Genomic DNA, 17,488 nt, shown 5'->3' on the forward strand with positions numbered 1-17,488 from the left:
TAACTGAAAGGAGCAGTGAGAATGATTCCATCAGTACTGGTGATAGAGGGACAGAGATCATTGTTATCACCAGCTAATAATCTGGGATCCCAGGTAAATTGTTTTTCCCCTTTATTAATTATGGTATTTATTAAGCTCCTACTACTAGTAATAATTGTGGTATTTAGGTGCTATGTGCCAGGCACTGTGTTAAGCGCTGGGGTGGATACAAGGAGATCAGCTTGGACACGGTCCCTGTCCTGCATGGGGCTCAAGTCTTAATCCCCATTTTACAGATGAGAAAACTAGGCACAGAGAGGTGAAGTGACATGCCCAAGGCCACATAGGAGACAAGTGGTGGAGTAGGGATTAGAACCCAAGACCTTGTGACTCCCAGGTCCATGCTCTATCCACTATGCCATCAGGCAGTGTGTTGAGCATTGGGACAGATACAAGATTATCTCACTTTGTCCTTAAGGGAAGCTGGTGAAGTTTCCTACAGTTTCTCTTAATTTCAACTGAATTCTCAGAGGTTGTCCACGGACCTGTGACTACTAGGAAAATCCCCAAGGAAAAAGTGGCCCCAGGGCAAAAGCCCCAAAGAAAGAAGGGTGGTGGAAAGAAGCAGTAATCTGTCATGACTCCAATCATATTTCACTCTTGTATAGAACCATTTTCTAGAACTTTGAGCTATACATGAGATTGTGTGTGCGTGTTTGTGTGTGGTGTGAGGGTTCAGATTGAATATCTGAGAGTCATACACAGCTGTTTAAGAAATATAAACCTTGGCTTGTTTGTGTTCTAGTAGGAGGCAGATTAGCTTTACCTTCCTTCAACTGTTAAGAAGAATGAAGAGTCAAGAGACTGTTGAGGTAAATGTAATTTAAATGCTACATTTAAAGACTAGTTGGGGAATGTCATATCAAAGAGATGGTAATGGCAAAGGAGAACAATCCTCCTTTCTTAGATTCTCCCTCCTACTTAGACTGTGAGCTCTATTTGTGATAGGGATTGTAATAATAATAATAATGTTGGTATTTGTTAAGCGCTTACTATGTGCAGAGCACTGTTCTAAGCGCTGGGGTAGACACAGGGGAATCAGGTTGTCCCACGTGGGGCTCACAGTCTTAATCCCCATTTTACAGATGAGGGAACTGAGGCACAGAGAAGTTAAGTGACTTGCCCACAGTCACACAGCTGACAAGTGGCAGAGCTGGGATTCGAACTCATGAGCCCTGACTCCAAAGCCCGTGCTCTTTCCACTGAGCCATGCTGCTTCCCGGTCAGCATGATTGTCTGACCTGATTAACTCTACCTACCCTAGTGCTTAAAACAGTGCTTGACACATAGTAAGCACTCAACAAATACCATAATAATCTTAAAATCAAACAAAATTTTTCAAGTGTTCTCTGTCTTTAATGCCCGGTAGGATTGGCTATATGGAAGAAGGTTATAGCTCATTAAAATGAGAATGACTTCTACTTTAGGGTTTGGGATATTTTTTAAGATGACCTCCAAATATTAACAAATTCCCCTAATTTTTTAGAGCATTCCACAGCACCTGCACAGTGTTCCTAGAATAATCACTTCATCCATCAGAGAAGTGGGATGTGACAGCTATTTTAACAGCAGCAAAACACCATTGTTAGGTAGTGGGGAAATGAATTGAAAACCTGTACCCATTTGTTTGAAACTTCAGGTAGAATGTAATTACCAGAGTTGGTATTTGTCTAGGAGTCAAGGCTAATACCCTCACTTGATTTCAAAGAGGCCCTGGGTAATACTTATCTCTCACCTTGCAGATGTTGTAAAGATCAGTGTAGCACACAAAATGCCTCTAGCTCGGATACAGACTAAAGGTGGTGTTATTCTTTCTAATTTCTATGCTGGATCAAGACCTCAGATACATCTCATCTAAAAGATGTATTCTATGCCCTTCTACAGGCCCTTTCCAGATTCCTGCTAACTAAGCCTTTTTCTTCTTTCTGTCTACAGTCCTGATCTCTAATCCTTAATCCTATTGCTGACACTGGCTGCCATTTTGGCTCTGCTTTTCCATTAGTGGCTAAAATAGATTTTAATTTACTTCCGAACTACACAACTCTAGCCTTCTCACCTACTGCTCAGAAATGTAAAATGTAGTTAGGACTTTGACTCCAAAGGAAGAAAGTTCAGATTTCAAACCCTGTTTTGGACAAGTGCTATTATTAATAATGAAATGAATAATTCTGGGTCTTGGGTTCAGGAATTTAATCTTTACAGAAATTAATGATTTATGGTTTTGAAAGTTGTATGTGTGTAATGCAAGGGAAACCACAAGCCTTATTTTTAAAGGAGGTGTTGAAGACATCAATGCATTTCTGTATGAAATACATGCAGTTAAAAGGTAGCCAACTCATTAAAGGATTTTTCAGGCTCTGTTTTTGTGAATTAAATGGTGTCTCCAAGGGAAATTGTCAAAGACTTTAAGAAGATGTCTATGGATGATCTAAGTTACTTCTCTTTATTTCAAAATTTTCCAAAAAAAAGCAAAACAAAATCCTTTATTATTTCTACTAAATATCCAATTGTTATGTTGTTTGTTTGAACATATTTAATTTCTACAGGCTTGAAGTAATAGTACTGAAAGTAACACAGAATAAGCCAGAATTTGGCTCTGAGAAAAGCCCCAGAATGGCTGTTGCAGGATGAAATTCATTTCTTCTCCACATAGCCCAACCCACATGGGACTGGGCGGGGAATGAGCTGCAGCACCTGGTCCTGCCCCAACCCCCTGCTGTCTTTTTGTCATAAGTAGCCACTCTGAGGCTTTGGGTTGTGTGCTCAACCTGCTGCCCACTGCACTTCTCTTAACTTCCATGTAAAGCCCATTCACTGGTGATGGTGACATTCCTGTGACTTTTTTTTCATCCCTAATTAGTAGCACTATGCTAAGCACTTAGTACAGTGCTTTGCACACAGTAAGTGCTCAATAAATACAATTGAATGAATAATGGTATTTGAGTGCTCAGTGGGTGCAGAGCATTGTACCAAGTGCTTGGAAAGTACCCTAGTAGGACAAGGTACATTCTCTTCCCACAGGGAGCTTACATTTGCACTCCAGAAAATCCTGGGCTTTGATATTTTTTCAAATGAAAATATCTCTTGGTCAAACCAGGTACCACTGGGATGTTGACCGTAGGAGGTAGATTTATTTTTCTCATGGAGGTGCTAAGGAATTTAAATAGTTCATATAAAAAACGAGTACAAGTTGTAAAGGAATAAAGCAGCCAGATCAGAATTGGTGATATTTCTGGGAAAATTAATGATTACCCTCAAAAATTACTTAAGCATGTGACTTAAATAGGCAAGGGTAATTTTTCTCTCTCCTCTTCCTAAGCACTCCCCATACCTCTGATCATCAACCACAATGTAATTACAAAAGCCTAATTAATCCTAGATACATAGAGCTATTGTTAATGTATACATTTATAATTAATTTTTCTATTTTACAAAGGGGAAGTTTCATTTTCACCTAAATTTGCTTAATGTCCAATCATAGCAGATAGACTCATTCAGAATCCTCTTCTCTCCTTATTTTGTTTCCTACTTTCAGCTCTCCAATCAATGGTATTTATTGAGTGCTTACTATGTACAGAGCATTGTACTAAGCATTTGGGAGAGTATGATAGAGCATACAGCAGTTGTGTGGGTATCCTCTAGACTGTAAGATTGTTGTGGGCAGGGAACATGTCTACCAACTCTGTACTCTCCCAAGCATTTAGCACAGTGCTCAATAAATAGCACATAGTAAGTGTTCAATAAATACCACTGATGAGCCTGCTGCTGCTCATTCTCTTCATAAGTCCCACCCAGCATAGTTGTATTAAAGTGAGCATAGCTTAGATGCTAGGAGACTGATAACATTCCAGAACTTTATTATTTGTGAAGTGAAATACCTCTCAGATGACCACTGATTACTTGAAAAATGTGTGCACTTTCAAAATTATTAATAGAATTTATTCCCATAAAAAGTAAAGATGTAGTTGGTAAGTAGCATATGTACTTTCCAATGACTTAGTACCATGTACTGCCCCCATGGGTGTTCAGTAAATGCTGCTACTACTATTACTAGGCTCAGTTGACAAAGTAAACAGTACAACTGAATTCTGAGTGACTGATCTGACCAGAAACCATAGTCTTTGGAATTCAGTGGAAATAAATAAGACAATTCAAATTTGTTCTTTTCACTCCAGATACCAGTGAGAGTCACACTAAATCTATGGTTAGAAAATTTCAAAAAGGCCAGTTTGAACTCAGGAGGACAGTGATTGGTATTTTTCCAGCAAATAGGTCACACAATTCTGACTTTCATCCCCATGAATCCCTTTTCAGTTATTTCTCAAGAAGTTCTAAGGAAGAGCTTTTAATCACTTTCAGCCACATGAGTTGACAATATGTTAAAAGGTTTTCCTTCTCTACAAATAGTTGCATGGTGAAATGGGCAAAATTGGAACATAATTGAATTTCCAGCTAATATTCTTCACTGAATTACTGCAAGTTAACTTAGCAAGTAGAAATCAACAGTAACACAAGAAGAGTTCAGGAGCTAATGTTTTCTACAAAGGCAGCGGAAAACCATTTACACAATGCAGGCATATTTATGAATACCACAAAATTCACAATACCCATAAAAGGAAACAGAGACATACTCATCATGAACAATAGTGGGGCCATCTCTTGCTAAAGCTTCTTCCTTGATTACATTGATAAGTTCAAAAGTACTGCTTATGGGAGCATCTGGGTTAGGCCATTTGGGACACTGAAAGTGACGGACTTCCAAAACGTAGTCATCCTAAAATGAAACAAAGCACACACACCATTTTTCTTATTCTGTCTCACTTTAGGATGAAAATCTATGAAGCCATATGGAACTGTCCTCCCAAAGTGATGGAAACTTGGGGATATACCAGATTAAGCAAAGCGTTAACTAAAGCTGATTTTGAAGAGTCTATGGAAGTTTGCCTTTCAACAACTTGAGGGCAGCACATCATACAGATAGTGAGAAGCCACTGATTTTAATTATACTATTTGTGGAGAATTTCTACTAATATGACTATGATCTATTAAATTGTGTGAGCTTTTCTTTTTTCTTTTTTGAGTGTACAAATCATAAAAGGGCTATGTTTTCTTATGCCAAGAGGTCCTTTGCACTCAAATTGGATTTTTAGAAAAATCAGTCTTAACATTAGCATATGGCCAGAGCAGTGCAAAGTTTACATTTTTAATAGCAAAGAAAATAGGGATCTCTATAATATATAGTCACTTAAAATTTGCAAATTGGTCACTGAAGCAAGAGATATAGCTTTGCCAACCTTATAGAGATAAAGATATTGATAAGCCATCCTTTGACTTGGAGATGGACAGCTAATTATATGGAATGAAACAAGGTGCTTCTTGGAAATTTGAAACCCTCCCTCCTCATACACAAACTTTTTTGATTTCCTAGAGTTAATTGGGGGTAATTTCACAATTTATTATGAGCATTAATGTTATTTTGAAATCTCAAACTTGGTTGACCTGTGTAGCTTCGAGGATAAAGTCATGGATGATAATTTGCTCTTCATTAGAGAGGCACAGTCTGTCTTTACTGATAAGGGTCACAGTAAAGGCTTCACAATTCATGGATTCTTCACGACTTGGCCAGTACACAAACTCATCTTCAGCCTGAGGGAATAAAACATAAACCCCCCACCCACTGTTTAGTTACCAACTATTTGGTTTGTGTATGAATAAGGAAAAAAAGAATCCAATAATTAGACTCAAAGTACACTTCCAAATACATCTTTTACAAATTATTTCACAGTGTAATGCAGTCTAATTATAAAATGATGTACAGTTTACTACCCTAACATTGAACTGTCTTTTGTACTCAAGTGCTTAGTACATTGCTCTACACACAGCAGGTGCTCAAATACTATTAATTAGGTTCACAGGAAAAAGTGATTGTAAGCTTCATGAAGGCAGCGATCATGTCTAACTTCATTTGTGTGTTTTCAGGTCCCTCATATACAGTAGGTGCTCAATAAATCATTTTGGTAATGATGTTCCTCAAGTGCACATTTATAATTACCTAGGACATTGTATGAGCATACATGTCTTATGCGCTCTCATACTTGATCAATCAATGGTATTTATTGAGTGCTTACAGTATGCAGAGCACTGTACAAAGGACTTGGGAGAGTACAATAAAATAGAATCGGTAGACACATCACCTGCCTTCAGAAGCTCACAGTCTAGAGAGGGATACAGATATTAAAATAAATAATGGACATATACATAAATGCTGTGGGGCTAAGGGTGGGGTCAATATCAAGTGCCTAAAGGGTACAGTTCCAGGTGCAAAGGTGACTCGAAAGGGAGTAGGGTAAAAGAGGGCTTAATCTGGGAAGGGTTCTCAGAGGAGATGCGGTTTTCTGTTATATTGTTGTTTGTAATCTCCCAAGCGCTTAATACAGTGCCCTGCACACAGTAAGCACTCAATAAATATGATTGATTGATGTGAATCTAATAATAATCATATTTATCGACCACTTACTGCATACAGAGCACTGGACTAAGTGCTTGGGAGAGTACAATAAAATAGATGTGGTAGACACATTCCCTGCTCACAAGGAGCTTACAGTTGAGAGGGAGAGACAGACAACAAAATAAATTACAGATATGTACTTAAGTTACGTGGAGTTGAAGGTGGGGTGAATAAAGGGTACAAATCCAAGTGCAAGGGCATCCCAGAAGGGAGATAAAGTGGGAAAAATGAAGGCTTAATTGGGGAAGACCACGTGGAGGAGATATGACTGGAGTGGGGGAGAGATAGGCAGGGAGGTCAGTAAGAAGACTGATACAGTAGTCAAGGCAGGATAGGATAAGTGATTGGATTAACATGGTAGAGGTTTGGATGGAGAAGAAAGGACAGATTTTAGCAATGTTGTGAAGGTTGAACACACATCCTTCACAATGTTGGTGTGAAGGTTGAACCGACAGGATTTAGTGATAGATTGAAATGTGGGTTGACTGAGAAAGAGGAGTCAAGAATAATGCCAAGGTTACAGGCTTGTGAGACAGGAAGGATGGTGGTGCTGTCTACAGTGATGGGAAAGTAGTAAATAATAATAATTATGGTACTTGTTAAGCACTTACTATGTGCCAAGCACTGTCCTAAGCACTGGGGTAGATACAAGTTAATCAGTTTGGACACAGTCCCTGTCCCACATGCTGCTACTCTCTTCATCATCATCATCATCAATGGTATTTACTGAACACTTACTGTGTGCAAAGCACTGTATTAAGCACTTGGGAGAGTACAATATAACAACAGACACATTCCTGCCCACAACAAGCTAACAGTCTAGAGGGGGAGACAAACATTATAAATAAATACATAAATTACAGATATATACATACGTGCTGTGGGGATGGAAGGGATGATGAATGAAGGAGCGAGTAAGAGAAGGGAGTGGGAGAAGAGTAGAGGAGGGCTTAGGGAATGCTTCTTGGAGGAGATGTGCCTTCAGTAAGGTTTTTGAAGTGGGGTAAGAAATTATCTGTCTGATATGAGGAGGGAGGGTGTTCCAGGCCAGAGGTAGGATGTGGGTGAGAGGTTGGCAGTGAGACAGACAAGATCGAGGTACAGTGAGAAAGTTAGCATTAGAGGAATGAAGTGTGCAGGCTGGGTTGTTGTAGGAAAATCCCCACTTAAATGAGTTAACTGAGGCCCAGAGAAGTTGAGTTGCCCAAGGTCACACAGCAGACATCGTTCTGATTCTCAGGCCCATGCTCTATCCACTATTTCTACACTACACTACACTACTTCTACACTACACTATTTCTCAGAAGGACAGGGTTTGGGTGGGAAGAAAAGAAGTTCTGTTTTGGACATATTAAGTTTGAGGTATCGGTGGGACATCCAATAGAGGTGTCTTGAAGGCAGGAGGAAATGCGAGACTGCAGAGAGGGAGAGAGATCAGGGTTCTCCAAGGGAGTGGGTGTAGATGGAGAATAAAAGGGGATTCAGAACTGAATCTTTAGGGACTCCCACAGTTGAGGGGTGGCAGGCAGAGGAAAACCTGTGAAAGAGACTGTGATGAAGGCCAAAGAGAGAGAGATAAACCCCAAAGGAATGTGGTCCCAGAAAGTAATCTTGAGTGACTCCCACTGTTGGAGGGAGGTAGAGGAGCCTGCGAAATAGAATGAGAAGGAGCAGACAGAGATATAGGAGGAGATGCAGGAGAGGACAGTGTCAGTGGAGACAAGGCTGGATAATGTTTCAAGGAGAAGGGGATAGTCCACAGTGTCAAAGGCAGTTAAGAGGTCAAGGAGAATGACAGTGGAATAGAGAGGAAGGTCACTGTTGACATTATAGAGGGCAGTTTCTGTGGAGTGAAGAGATGGAAGCCAGATTGGAAGGGGTCAAGGAGAGAATTGAAGGAGAGGAAATAGAGGCAGCAAGTGTAGACAACTTGCTCAAGGAGTTTGGAGAGGAATGGTAGGATGGAGATGGGGTGATAACTGGGAGGAACAGAGGAGTCAAGGTAGGGCTTTTTTTTTAGTATAGGAGGTACATGAGTATGTTTGAAAGCAGTTTGGATATGGAGAGAGAATGGGGTATGATGACTTCAGAGACTTGGAGGGGGTTAAAAGATCAAAGGTCTACTGGGGGACAGCATATTTGTGGGCAGTGGGTGTTCAATTCATTTAATCATAATTACTGAGTATTTACTGTGTGCGGAGCACTGTACTAAGTGCTTGGGAGAGTGTTGTATAACAATAAACAGACACATTCCCTGCCCACAATGAGCTTACAGTCTAGAGGGAGGGAGGTAGACATTAATACAATAAGTAAATTACAGATATGTACATAAGTGCTGTGGGGTTGGGAGTGAGGAAGAACAAAGGGAGTAAGTCAGGGTGACCCAGAAGGGAGTGGGAGAAGAGGAAAGTGGGGCTTAGTCAGGAAAAGGCCTCTTGGAGGAGATGTGCCTTCAAAAAGGCTTTGAAGTGGGGGAGAACAATTGTCTGTTGGATTCGATGAAGGAGGGCATGCCAGGCCAGAGGCAGGACATGGGTGACAAGTGTGTGGAAGAGAAGGCAGGTGAGGAGGTGGCACTATGAGAATTAATGTGAATACTATTTTACACATTGTAACAAGATTCAGCTTGTTTGGCATAGCATTTCCTACCCCAGCATGTATAGTCCACCAAGATCAATCCATATAGTATGGATTATACTTTGTTTAAAGAGTTATGGGGACCCCCCTCTGTGAATGCATAGTTCAGAGAAACATCAAATTCATTGTAATTGAAAAAAGAATAGGCAGAAAATCACATGGGCCAACCACATTGACTACTTAGCTGCCTCACCAAAAATCACTGAACTTTATGAACCATGGAAAGCAGAATTTTGAATATTATCTTAATAGATAGGAGCATGTAGTAAGACAATACCTACTTAGGAAAAGTAAAGGGGAATCAATCAATTGTATTTATTGAGCACTTACAGTGTGCAGGGCTTGGAAGAGTACACCACCACAATATAACCGACGCATTCCCTGCCCAAAATAAACTTACAGTGTAGAGGGGAAGCCAGACATTAATATAAACAAATAAATTATGAATATGTACATAACTGCTCTGGAGGGTGTGGTAAACAAAGGGAGTAAGTCAGGGTGATGCAGAAGGGAATGGGAGAAGAGGAAATGAGGGCTTAGTCAGGGAAGGCCTCTTGGAGGAGATCCATCTTCAATAAGCCTTTGAAGGTAGGGAGAGTAATTGTTGGATATGAAAGGGAGGGAGTTCCAGGCCAGAGGCAGGATGTGAGCAAGGGCGTGGGTGAGAGGTAGACAGAGAGACAAGATTGAAGTACAGTGAGTAGGTTGGCATTAGAGGAGCAAAGTAATAATAATAACAGTGTTGGTATTTGTTAAGCGCTTACTATGTGCAGAGCACTGTTCTAAGCACTGGGGTAGATACAGGGTCATCAGGTTGTCCCACGTGAGGCTCACAGTTAATCCCCATTTTACAGATGAGGTAGCTGAGGCACAGAGAAGTGAAGTAATTTGCCCACACTCACACAGCTGACAAGGGGCAGGGTTGTAGTAGGGAATGTGGTAAGGACTGATACTTTCAGTATTTGGTAATTAGTTGGTCTAAAGAACAATACATTAAGGTATCAGGACATGCATAAGTTTTAGTTACTGATTACATTAAATTTGCGGAAGTGTCCTCACTTGTACACAAAATCTGGCTGTAACACAGAGCCTGTTCCTCCCACTGCCTAAAAGTACTTCCTGGTAATAAGTTAAGCAAATGGGGGCAGAGCACTAACTCTTTATGAGTCTGTGAGGGCATTTAGGAGTCTGATAGGGACAGTTAGGGAATTGCAGCAGTAATAATATAACAATGATATAGTAGTATTTATTCAGCACTTTCTATGTGCCAAGTAAATACTATACTGTACTAAGTCCTCGGACAAAATAAGATAATCAGGTCAGACACAGTCCCTTGTCCCACACAGAGCTCAAAGTCTGAGGTGTGTGTGTGTGTGTGTGTGTGTGTGTGAGAGAGAAAGAGAGAGAGAGAGAGAGAACACAGGTATTTAATCCCCATTTTGCAGATGAGGAAACTGTTGAACAAAGAAGTTAAGTGACTTGCCCAAGGTCAGACAACAGGATTAGAATCCCAGTCACCCGAGTCCCAGGCCCATGCTCTTTCCATTAGGCTATGGTGCTTTCCCAAATACAGGCAGTAACATACTAAACAGTCCCCTAGTGACTTGAAAGAGTCTTCCCAAAGTACCTAATTTACTGTAAAGGAATACTTTAGGACACTGGTAGAATTGGGATCACTAGATTTTATCACATTTGATTCTAGTCCAATGTTACAGTTTCATGGTATATTAATGAACTGAGAATTAGTTTTCATTCTATTCTTGGCTCTGGTCCTACGTAATGTGGGGCAAGTCATGCAATATTTATGTGGTTCAATTTTCTCATCTGGGTGAAAAGAAGAGCCATCATTCTGAAGAATCATGCACAACAGAGGTGGACAAAAATTTTGGCTCAACATTTGGCAGAGGGCTCGGTCCACATCCTTTACCTGTCTTCTGCTCCTGTGGGGGCTGGGGGCTTGGGCAATGCTAAGGAGGAGAACAATGGAGAGAGGCAGAGAAGGAGAGAAAAGAGAAAAATGGTAAGAGAAAGCATAGAAGAAAAAAAAGAAGCTGAAAGATAAGAGGGTAGGAGAGATTGGCAAAGAGAAGCAAAGAAATACACAGACACACCCCCAACACACTTACAGAGGAGAAGAGGAAAAGGCTCAACAGACAAGCACAGAAACAGAGCCACACAAGAAATTGCCTAGTTACTTTTTCTGCATAGGCTGCAGCAGCAGCAAGTGAAATGAGTGAAGATCAGCTGAGACTTCTCCTCTCCTGCTGCTGCTCCCTCCCAGCTCCTAAGCTGCTGCTACTGCTATTGCAGGCTGTTCCTCAGATGTCTCTGGCATGCTGAAGCCACCCACAGTTTCCCCCAAACTGGAAACCCTTGGGAGAGCCCTTGCCACCTTTGTCCTTTACTCTCTCTGCCTTCTCTCCATTCTTCTATGCCCCCATTACATAGTCATTCCAATCTCCTTTAAACCTGTGTCCCTGGGCTTTGGTGAGATCATTGCTTGGCCACCCCAATCCTGAGTGAGCCCTGCCTTAAAACAAACCAAAAAAAAGGACCCCTGTCCTGGATTGGGCAAGAAGTAAAAGAAAAACATGGAAGTGAAAGGAAGATTTGTGGCCCCCCGTCAGCAACAACAGTGGTACCTATTTACCTCTGACATGGTACCCACTTACTTAACAGACAGATCATCACTTTTGGAATATGGGGCCTGAGCCACTGCTCTCTAAATTCTCATAATGAGACCGTAGACAAGGCCACTGTACCTTAGGGTCCTTGACTGAGAAAATGGGGTAACAAAATCCAATTTGCTTACCTAAGGATACTTAAATAGTCTAAATACAAAATGCTTCAAGAGGTGCTTAGGCCAAAGGAGCTGTATATATTCCGAGTCATAATCTGAGTACTTATACTCTCTCAACCTCTTGTTTTTTAAACTTCTGGATTTTCTTAAAATATCAAAGTTTCTTATTTATAGGATCTGACATAGTTCTGTAAAGTGAAGACAGTTCTATTCACTGGGTATACAAATTCATGTCATCAGTGCACCATCACATGCAATTCTTTTTTGATTAAAAAGTAACAGTCATATAACACTCCACAGTTTGGATTTTCATTGTCATCTCTAGAGCATGAACTTCATGTATCTGAGTCCCCTCTGTGGTCAAAAACAGCTCTGCAAGGAAAGTATTTCTGCTAAGTGTGGCCTGACTAAATTCAGACTCTGAAGTCATTTTATAAACTACATCAGCATATTCTATTACTCAACAGTCTACAAATGGCATTCCATGCAACAGAATTCCACACTTCCCCTATTATCTTTACTTAATTTTGTGAGCTTCATAGAAGTTCATTAATATCATCGTAGTAATGGACTAATACTATGACTTAAACCCAAAATACCCTTCATCTAATGGTTTAGGGGAAAAAAACCCCCATGTTTATATAGATGTATACTTCATTATACAAAACCATATATACTATATTTACATGATGTTTACAGACCTTCCCCAACTAAGCCCTCATTTTCTGCTTCTCCCACTCCCTTCTGTGTCACCCCTGCACTAGGATTTTTTCCCTTTATTCATCCCTCCCTCAGCCCCACAGCACTTATGTACATATCTGTCATATATTTATATTAATGTCTGTCTTCCCCTCTAGTCTGTAGGCTTAATGTGGGCAAGGAATGTGTCTAAAGACTCTTATATTGTAATCACAGAAGAGCTTAGTACAGTGCTCTGCACACAGTAAGCACTCAATAAATTCGAATGATGTTTTGGGACCAAGAACTTAGAAGTGATTTCCATGAACTTCATTTATTCTCAAACCATTTCTGTGAAACAGGGAAATATTGTCACCTTCACTTTGGAACATTGGTGCCCAGAGATGTTGTTTAAGGTCACTCAGCCAGTTGGTAACAGACTCATTATAACCCAAGACTTCAACTGCCAGATTAAGAGTCTCTCATCTGCTCTACACTTAGGGAAAATGCTACATACCATGAAAGGAAGGAAGTGCAAGCTTTATATTGATGTGTTTAATCCACTAGCAGATATGGTGACTATACTTTTCCCTGCTAGACTGTAAGCTCCTTGAGAGCAGTGATGAGAAGCAGCGTGGCTCAGTGGAAAGAGCACGGGTTTTGGAGTCAGGGCTCATGAGTTCGAATCCCAGCTCTGCCACTTGTCGGCTGTGTGACTGTGGGCAAGTCACTTAACTTCTCTGTGCCTCAGTTCCCTCATCTGTAAAATGGGGATTAAGACTGTGAGCCCCACGTGGGACAACCTGATTCCCCTATGTCTACCCCAGTGCTTAGAACAGTGCTCGGCACATAGTAAGCGCTTAACAAATACCAACATTATTTGTGTTTATGCGAGACAGTGTGGCTTAGTGGATAGAGCACGAGACTGGGAGTCAGAAGGTCATGGGTTCTAATTCCAGCTCTGCAACATGTTTGCTTTGTGACCTTGGGCAAATCATTTCACTTCTCTGGGCCTCAGTTACCTCATCTGTAAAATGGGAATTAAGAGTGTGAGACCTATGTGGGACAGGGACTGTGTCCAACCTGACTAACTTGTATCTACCCCAGCTCTTAGAAGAGTGCTTATCCCAGAGTAAGCACTTAATAAGTACCATCATCATTATTATTATTACTTTATTATACTCTCCCAAGCTCTTAATACAGTGATGTGCAGAGTAAGTGCTCAATAAATACCACTGATTGACTGATCCATATGGTACGGTATCAAAGTACTTAATGTTCATATCTCTCTATGCTCATTAATATATAGCAGATGTTGAATGTGTCACTCACCAAGCTCTGGTTGTCTGGCAGCATGACAATGATCTGTGCATTATGATCCCAAATCATTCGCCAGAAATCTTTAGTAGTATGTGGCAGAGGATGCTGGGTTATGATAAATTCATTGCTCCTATAATAACCCTTCAATTAGGAAAAAAATCAGTAGTTACAAATGGCTTTTTTTTCCCTCGATACATTTAAGTAGCTTTATAGCCCTGAGGTCTGTGAACCATACAGTATTGTTTTGACTATGTTAATATAATTTTATAAAACAGTTAACATTTTAGACTAATTTTTAAGTTTACTTTTGTTAACATTTGTGTACAATTTTCTCTCCATATATGTTACACTTTGTAGCTTCCTGCTGTTTTTACTTAACACTAATTTCAACATTTATTCAAATATGTGGAAGGATGAATTTACAATAAAAATCAATTCTTAAAAATGACTTTAATTTGAACATTTTTGTAATCCACTGATTACAAAAGTCTTCTGTAGGCTTTTTTTGTGTGTGAGAGAAATCTGCATACTCTCATCTTCAATATTCAGGCATTACTTGAAAAAACCAAGTCAGTCATTATGGGATCTAGTATTTAGCACCTTTCAGTTTAATTGACTTTATTTATAATTAAGTGTTGGCTTCTCACCATGATGTAAGATGCATTAATGTAATCAGTTCCTTTCATTCCAGGCAGCGGTGCAAGACCCACCCTAGCACGCTCAGCTATCATATGGAAATAAAAATAACACATTCTTATCGTTATGCATACAGAATCAACAGAGCTTCTTTGAGATTTAACAAGTAATATATAAACATATCCCCTCGAATCTGCATTTCCATTCCAAACAGACCTATGTTTTATAATCATGTTAAAGTTAAGTCAGCTAAGGTAGACTACAAAATGGAATTCTCCAGCATTCTCCTGGAAGGGCAAAGTCATTTCAGGAATCAAATTTTACTATTGCAAAGATTTTCCCAGCCAGTTATAGCACCATGAGTGCTATGTGCAGAGATGACAGTGTTTTCAACTGGTTCTGGATGATATTGCAATTTCTTACCATTGAACAGAAATCTAGTGAAGGGATTTTTCAGGACTCTGTTCTTTTATCATCTCCTTACATACATTTGTTGCCTGAAAATTTTGGTCTGAACTGAGATGGGAGACACTCTCACTGTTTAGCCAATCAACTCTAAAAATCACTTCTATATAATGCATGTTGACTTATCACCGAGGAGCAAAGGGACACATCCCTGTCCCAGTTTTCTGTTGTTTATAGAATTTATTTTAGAGTCTGTAGAGTTTACTGAATTCAATCATTGTAGTTGCAATGCTACAAAAATCAGCCAAACCCAGCTGAATCAATATAGAGATTTGTAAGAATTGCCATATTCATTAGCAATATAGTAAGACAAAAATTCAATGTATTGGTAATTGTCCAGATGTTTAGCACTCAGTTGTGGTAGTTTGTAGCCAATGACTTTACCTGAAGTGGTGACAAAAAAATGCCCCCTCCAAATGAGGTTTTAATTTTCTACTCTTGATATTTTTGTCATTTTACTTAAATTTATTTTTATTGTATTTATATTATTCTTTTGGTATGTGTCTGTCCACCCTTACTTTGATTGTAAGCCTCTTGAGGGCCAGGAACCATATCTTAATTGATTTTCCTGTAATAACCCCAGCATTTAGTTCAGTGCTTTGCATCCTATAAGTTCTTAATAAGTGTTAGCAATCAATCAGTAGTATTTATTGAGTACTTATTACATGCAGAGCACTGTACTAAGCACTTAGGAGAGTACAGTACAACAGAATTAGCAGACATCTTTCCTGCCCATAACGAGCTTATGGTCTCCAGTCTAGAGGCTACTACTAACAGTAATAATTCTGATGATAACCCTGTAAACGGAACATAAATCAAGCGCTTAGTACAGTGCTCTGCACACAGTAAGCACTTAATAAATATGATTGAATGAATGAATATAAACAGTTTTATCAAGGTGATTTCAGAGACAAAACAAAGCATTTCTTACAAAACAAAGCATTTCTTTTTCTAGCAGCTGTCTCCAATGCAAATGATAAACTGAATTCAATATATAAAAAAAAAATCACAGGAGAAATCAAAGCAAATACAAGATCTTACATGGTACAACTGATGAGTTTCTGTTCTTTTCTTTGTTGCATTCCTTCTGAGCACTAAAGCATTCCACATATTTTGCGTTACATTGAGTAACCAGCTGAAAGACAAAATGCATGTCTAAGTCTTAATTTTAGATCTTTAAAACGAGACTCTGGAAGACAAATAACCAATTACCTGGACATTGGTAACAAAGTTCACTTTCACATTAAACTATAAATGCTTCTCTCTCTCTCTAGATATCTATCTATCTATCTATCTATCTATCTATCTATCTATCTATCTATATATAGTGTACACTTTGTTAGGGACTGTTGGTCCCACATTGGCCTTTTCAGCCACAAATGTACCTGAAGTAAAATCAGTGGTGTCATCTCTGAAACCAAAGGTCAGATTACTATATTATGTGTGTGTGTTTGTATACAAATCTATCTATAGATGTAGATACATATCTATAGACATAGATATGTGTATATATATAAGTATATATATATGTTCACAAATGTATTAATTTTATTTTTTTTAAAATAAGATGCCTGTAGAATTTGAAACGTTGATTCTACAGTTGAAATCAGAGTTTATGGAATAAAATCTACCTGGGTCTTCCTGGAAAAGGAATGAACAAAGGTAAAATGCAAAGATGCAGCATGGCTTAGTGGAAAGAGCATGGACTTAGGAGAAAGACGACGTGGGTTCTAATCCCGGCTCTGCCACTGTCTGCTGTGTGACTTTGGGCAAGCCACTTAATTTCTCTGTGACTCAGTTATCTCATCTGTAAAATGGGGATTAAGACTGTGAGCCCCATGTGGGACAAGCTGATTACCTTGTATCTACCCCAGAGCTTAGAATAGTGCTTGGCACATAGTAAGCACTTAACAAATACCATAATTACTATAATTAAACCCATTTATATCACTATGCACAGGACCCAGGCTAGCAATAGATAACTGTCCAAGTGAGAAGCCTCCCACCAAGCTGCATTACAATTCATGTTCAAGAGATTTGGATTAACAGTAATGTCACATTCCCTAATGTTATCCCTTTATATATTATACACTTTATATAACCCTTGATTCTGAAATGGAGTGCTTCTCCAGCTGAGGGGAGGTGAAGGGGGAATAGCAGAGGGTGGAGAGGGAGCAGAGGGAAAAGGGGGTAGCTCAGTCTGGGAAGGCCATTTGGAGGAGGTGAGCTCTCAGTAGGGCTTTGAAGAGGGGAAGAGAGTTGGTTTGGTGGACGTGAGGGAGGGAGGGCATTCTAGGACAGTGGTAGGACTTGGGCCAGAGGTCGACGGCAGGATAGGCGTGAACGGGGGACAGTGAGGAGGTGAGCGGCAGAGGAGCAGAGTGTATGGAGTGGGCAGTAGAAAG

General features: G+C 39.8%; 1 protein-coding gene across 1 annotated transcript in view; it reads right to left on the reverse strand.

Annotated features, from left to right (window-relative positions):
- Positions 1–17,488, reverse strand: part of PTPRG (protein tyrosine phosphatase receptor type G) — a 686,752-nt gene that overhangs the window by 15,485 nt on the left and 653,779 nt on the right. Inside the window, exons 23-27 of the mRNA XM_039910413.1 lie at positions 16,125–16,218; positions 14,630–14,706; positions 13,995–14,123; positions 5,539–5,685; positions 4,671–4,813 (exon numbers count right to left, since the gene is read on the reverse strand). Coding sequence (XP_039766347.1) covers positions 4,671–4,813; positions 5,539–5,685; positions 13,995–14,123; positions 14,630–14,706; positions 16,125–16,218 — 590 coding nt within the window. The remainder of the gene's footprint in view (positions 1–4,670; positions 4,814–5,538; positions 5,686–13,994; positions 14,124–14,629; positions 14,707–16,124; positions 16,219–17,488) is intronic.

Source organism: Ornithorhynchus anatinus, chromosome X1, assembly GCF_004115215.2.
Source record: "Ornithorhynchus anatinus isolate Pmale09 chromosome X1, mOrnAna1.pri.v4, whole genome shotgun sequence".
Classification (NCBI taxonomy): domain Eukaryota; kingdom Metazoa; phylum Chordata; class Mammalia; order Monotremata; family Ornithorhynchidae; genus Ornithorhynchus; species Ornithorhynchus anatinus.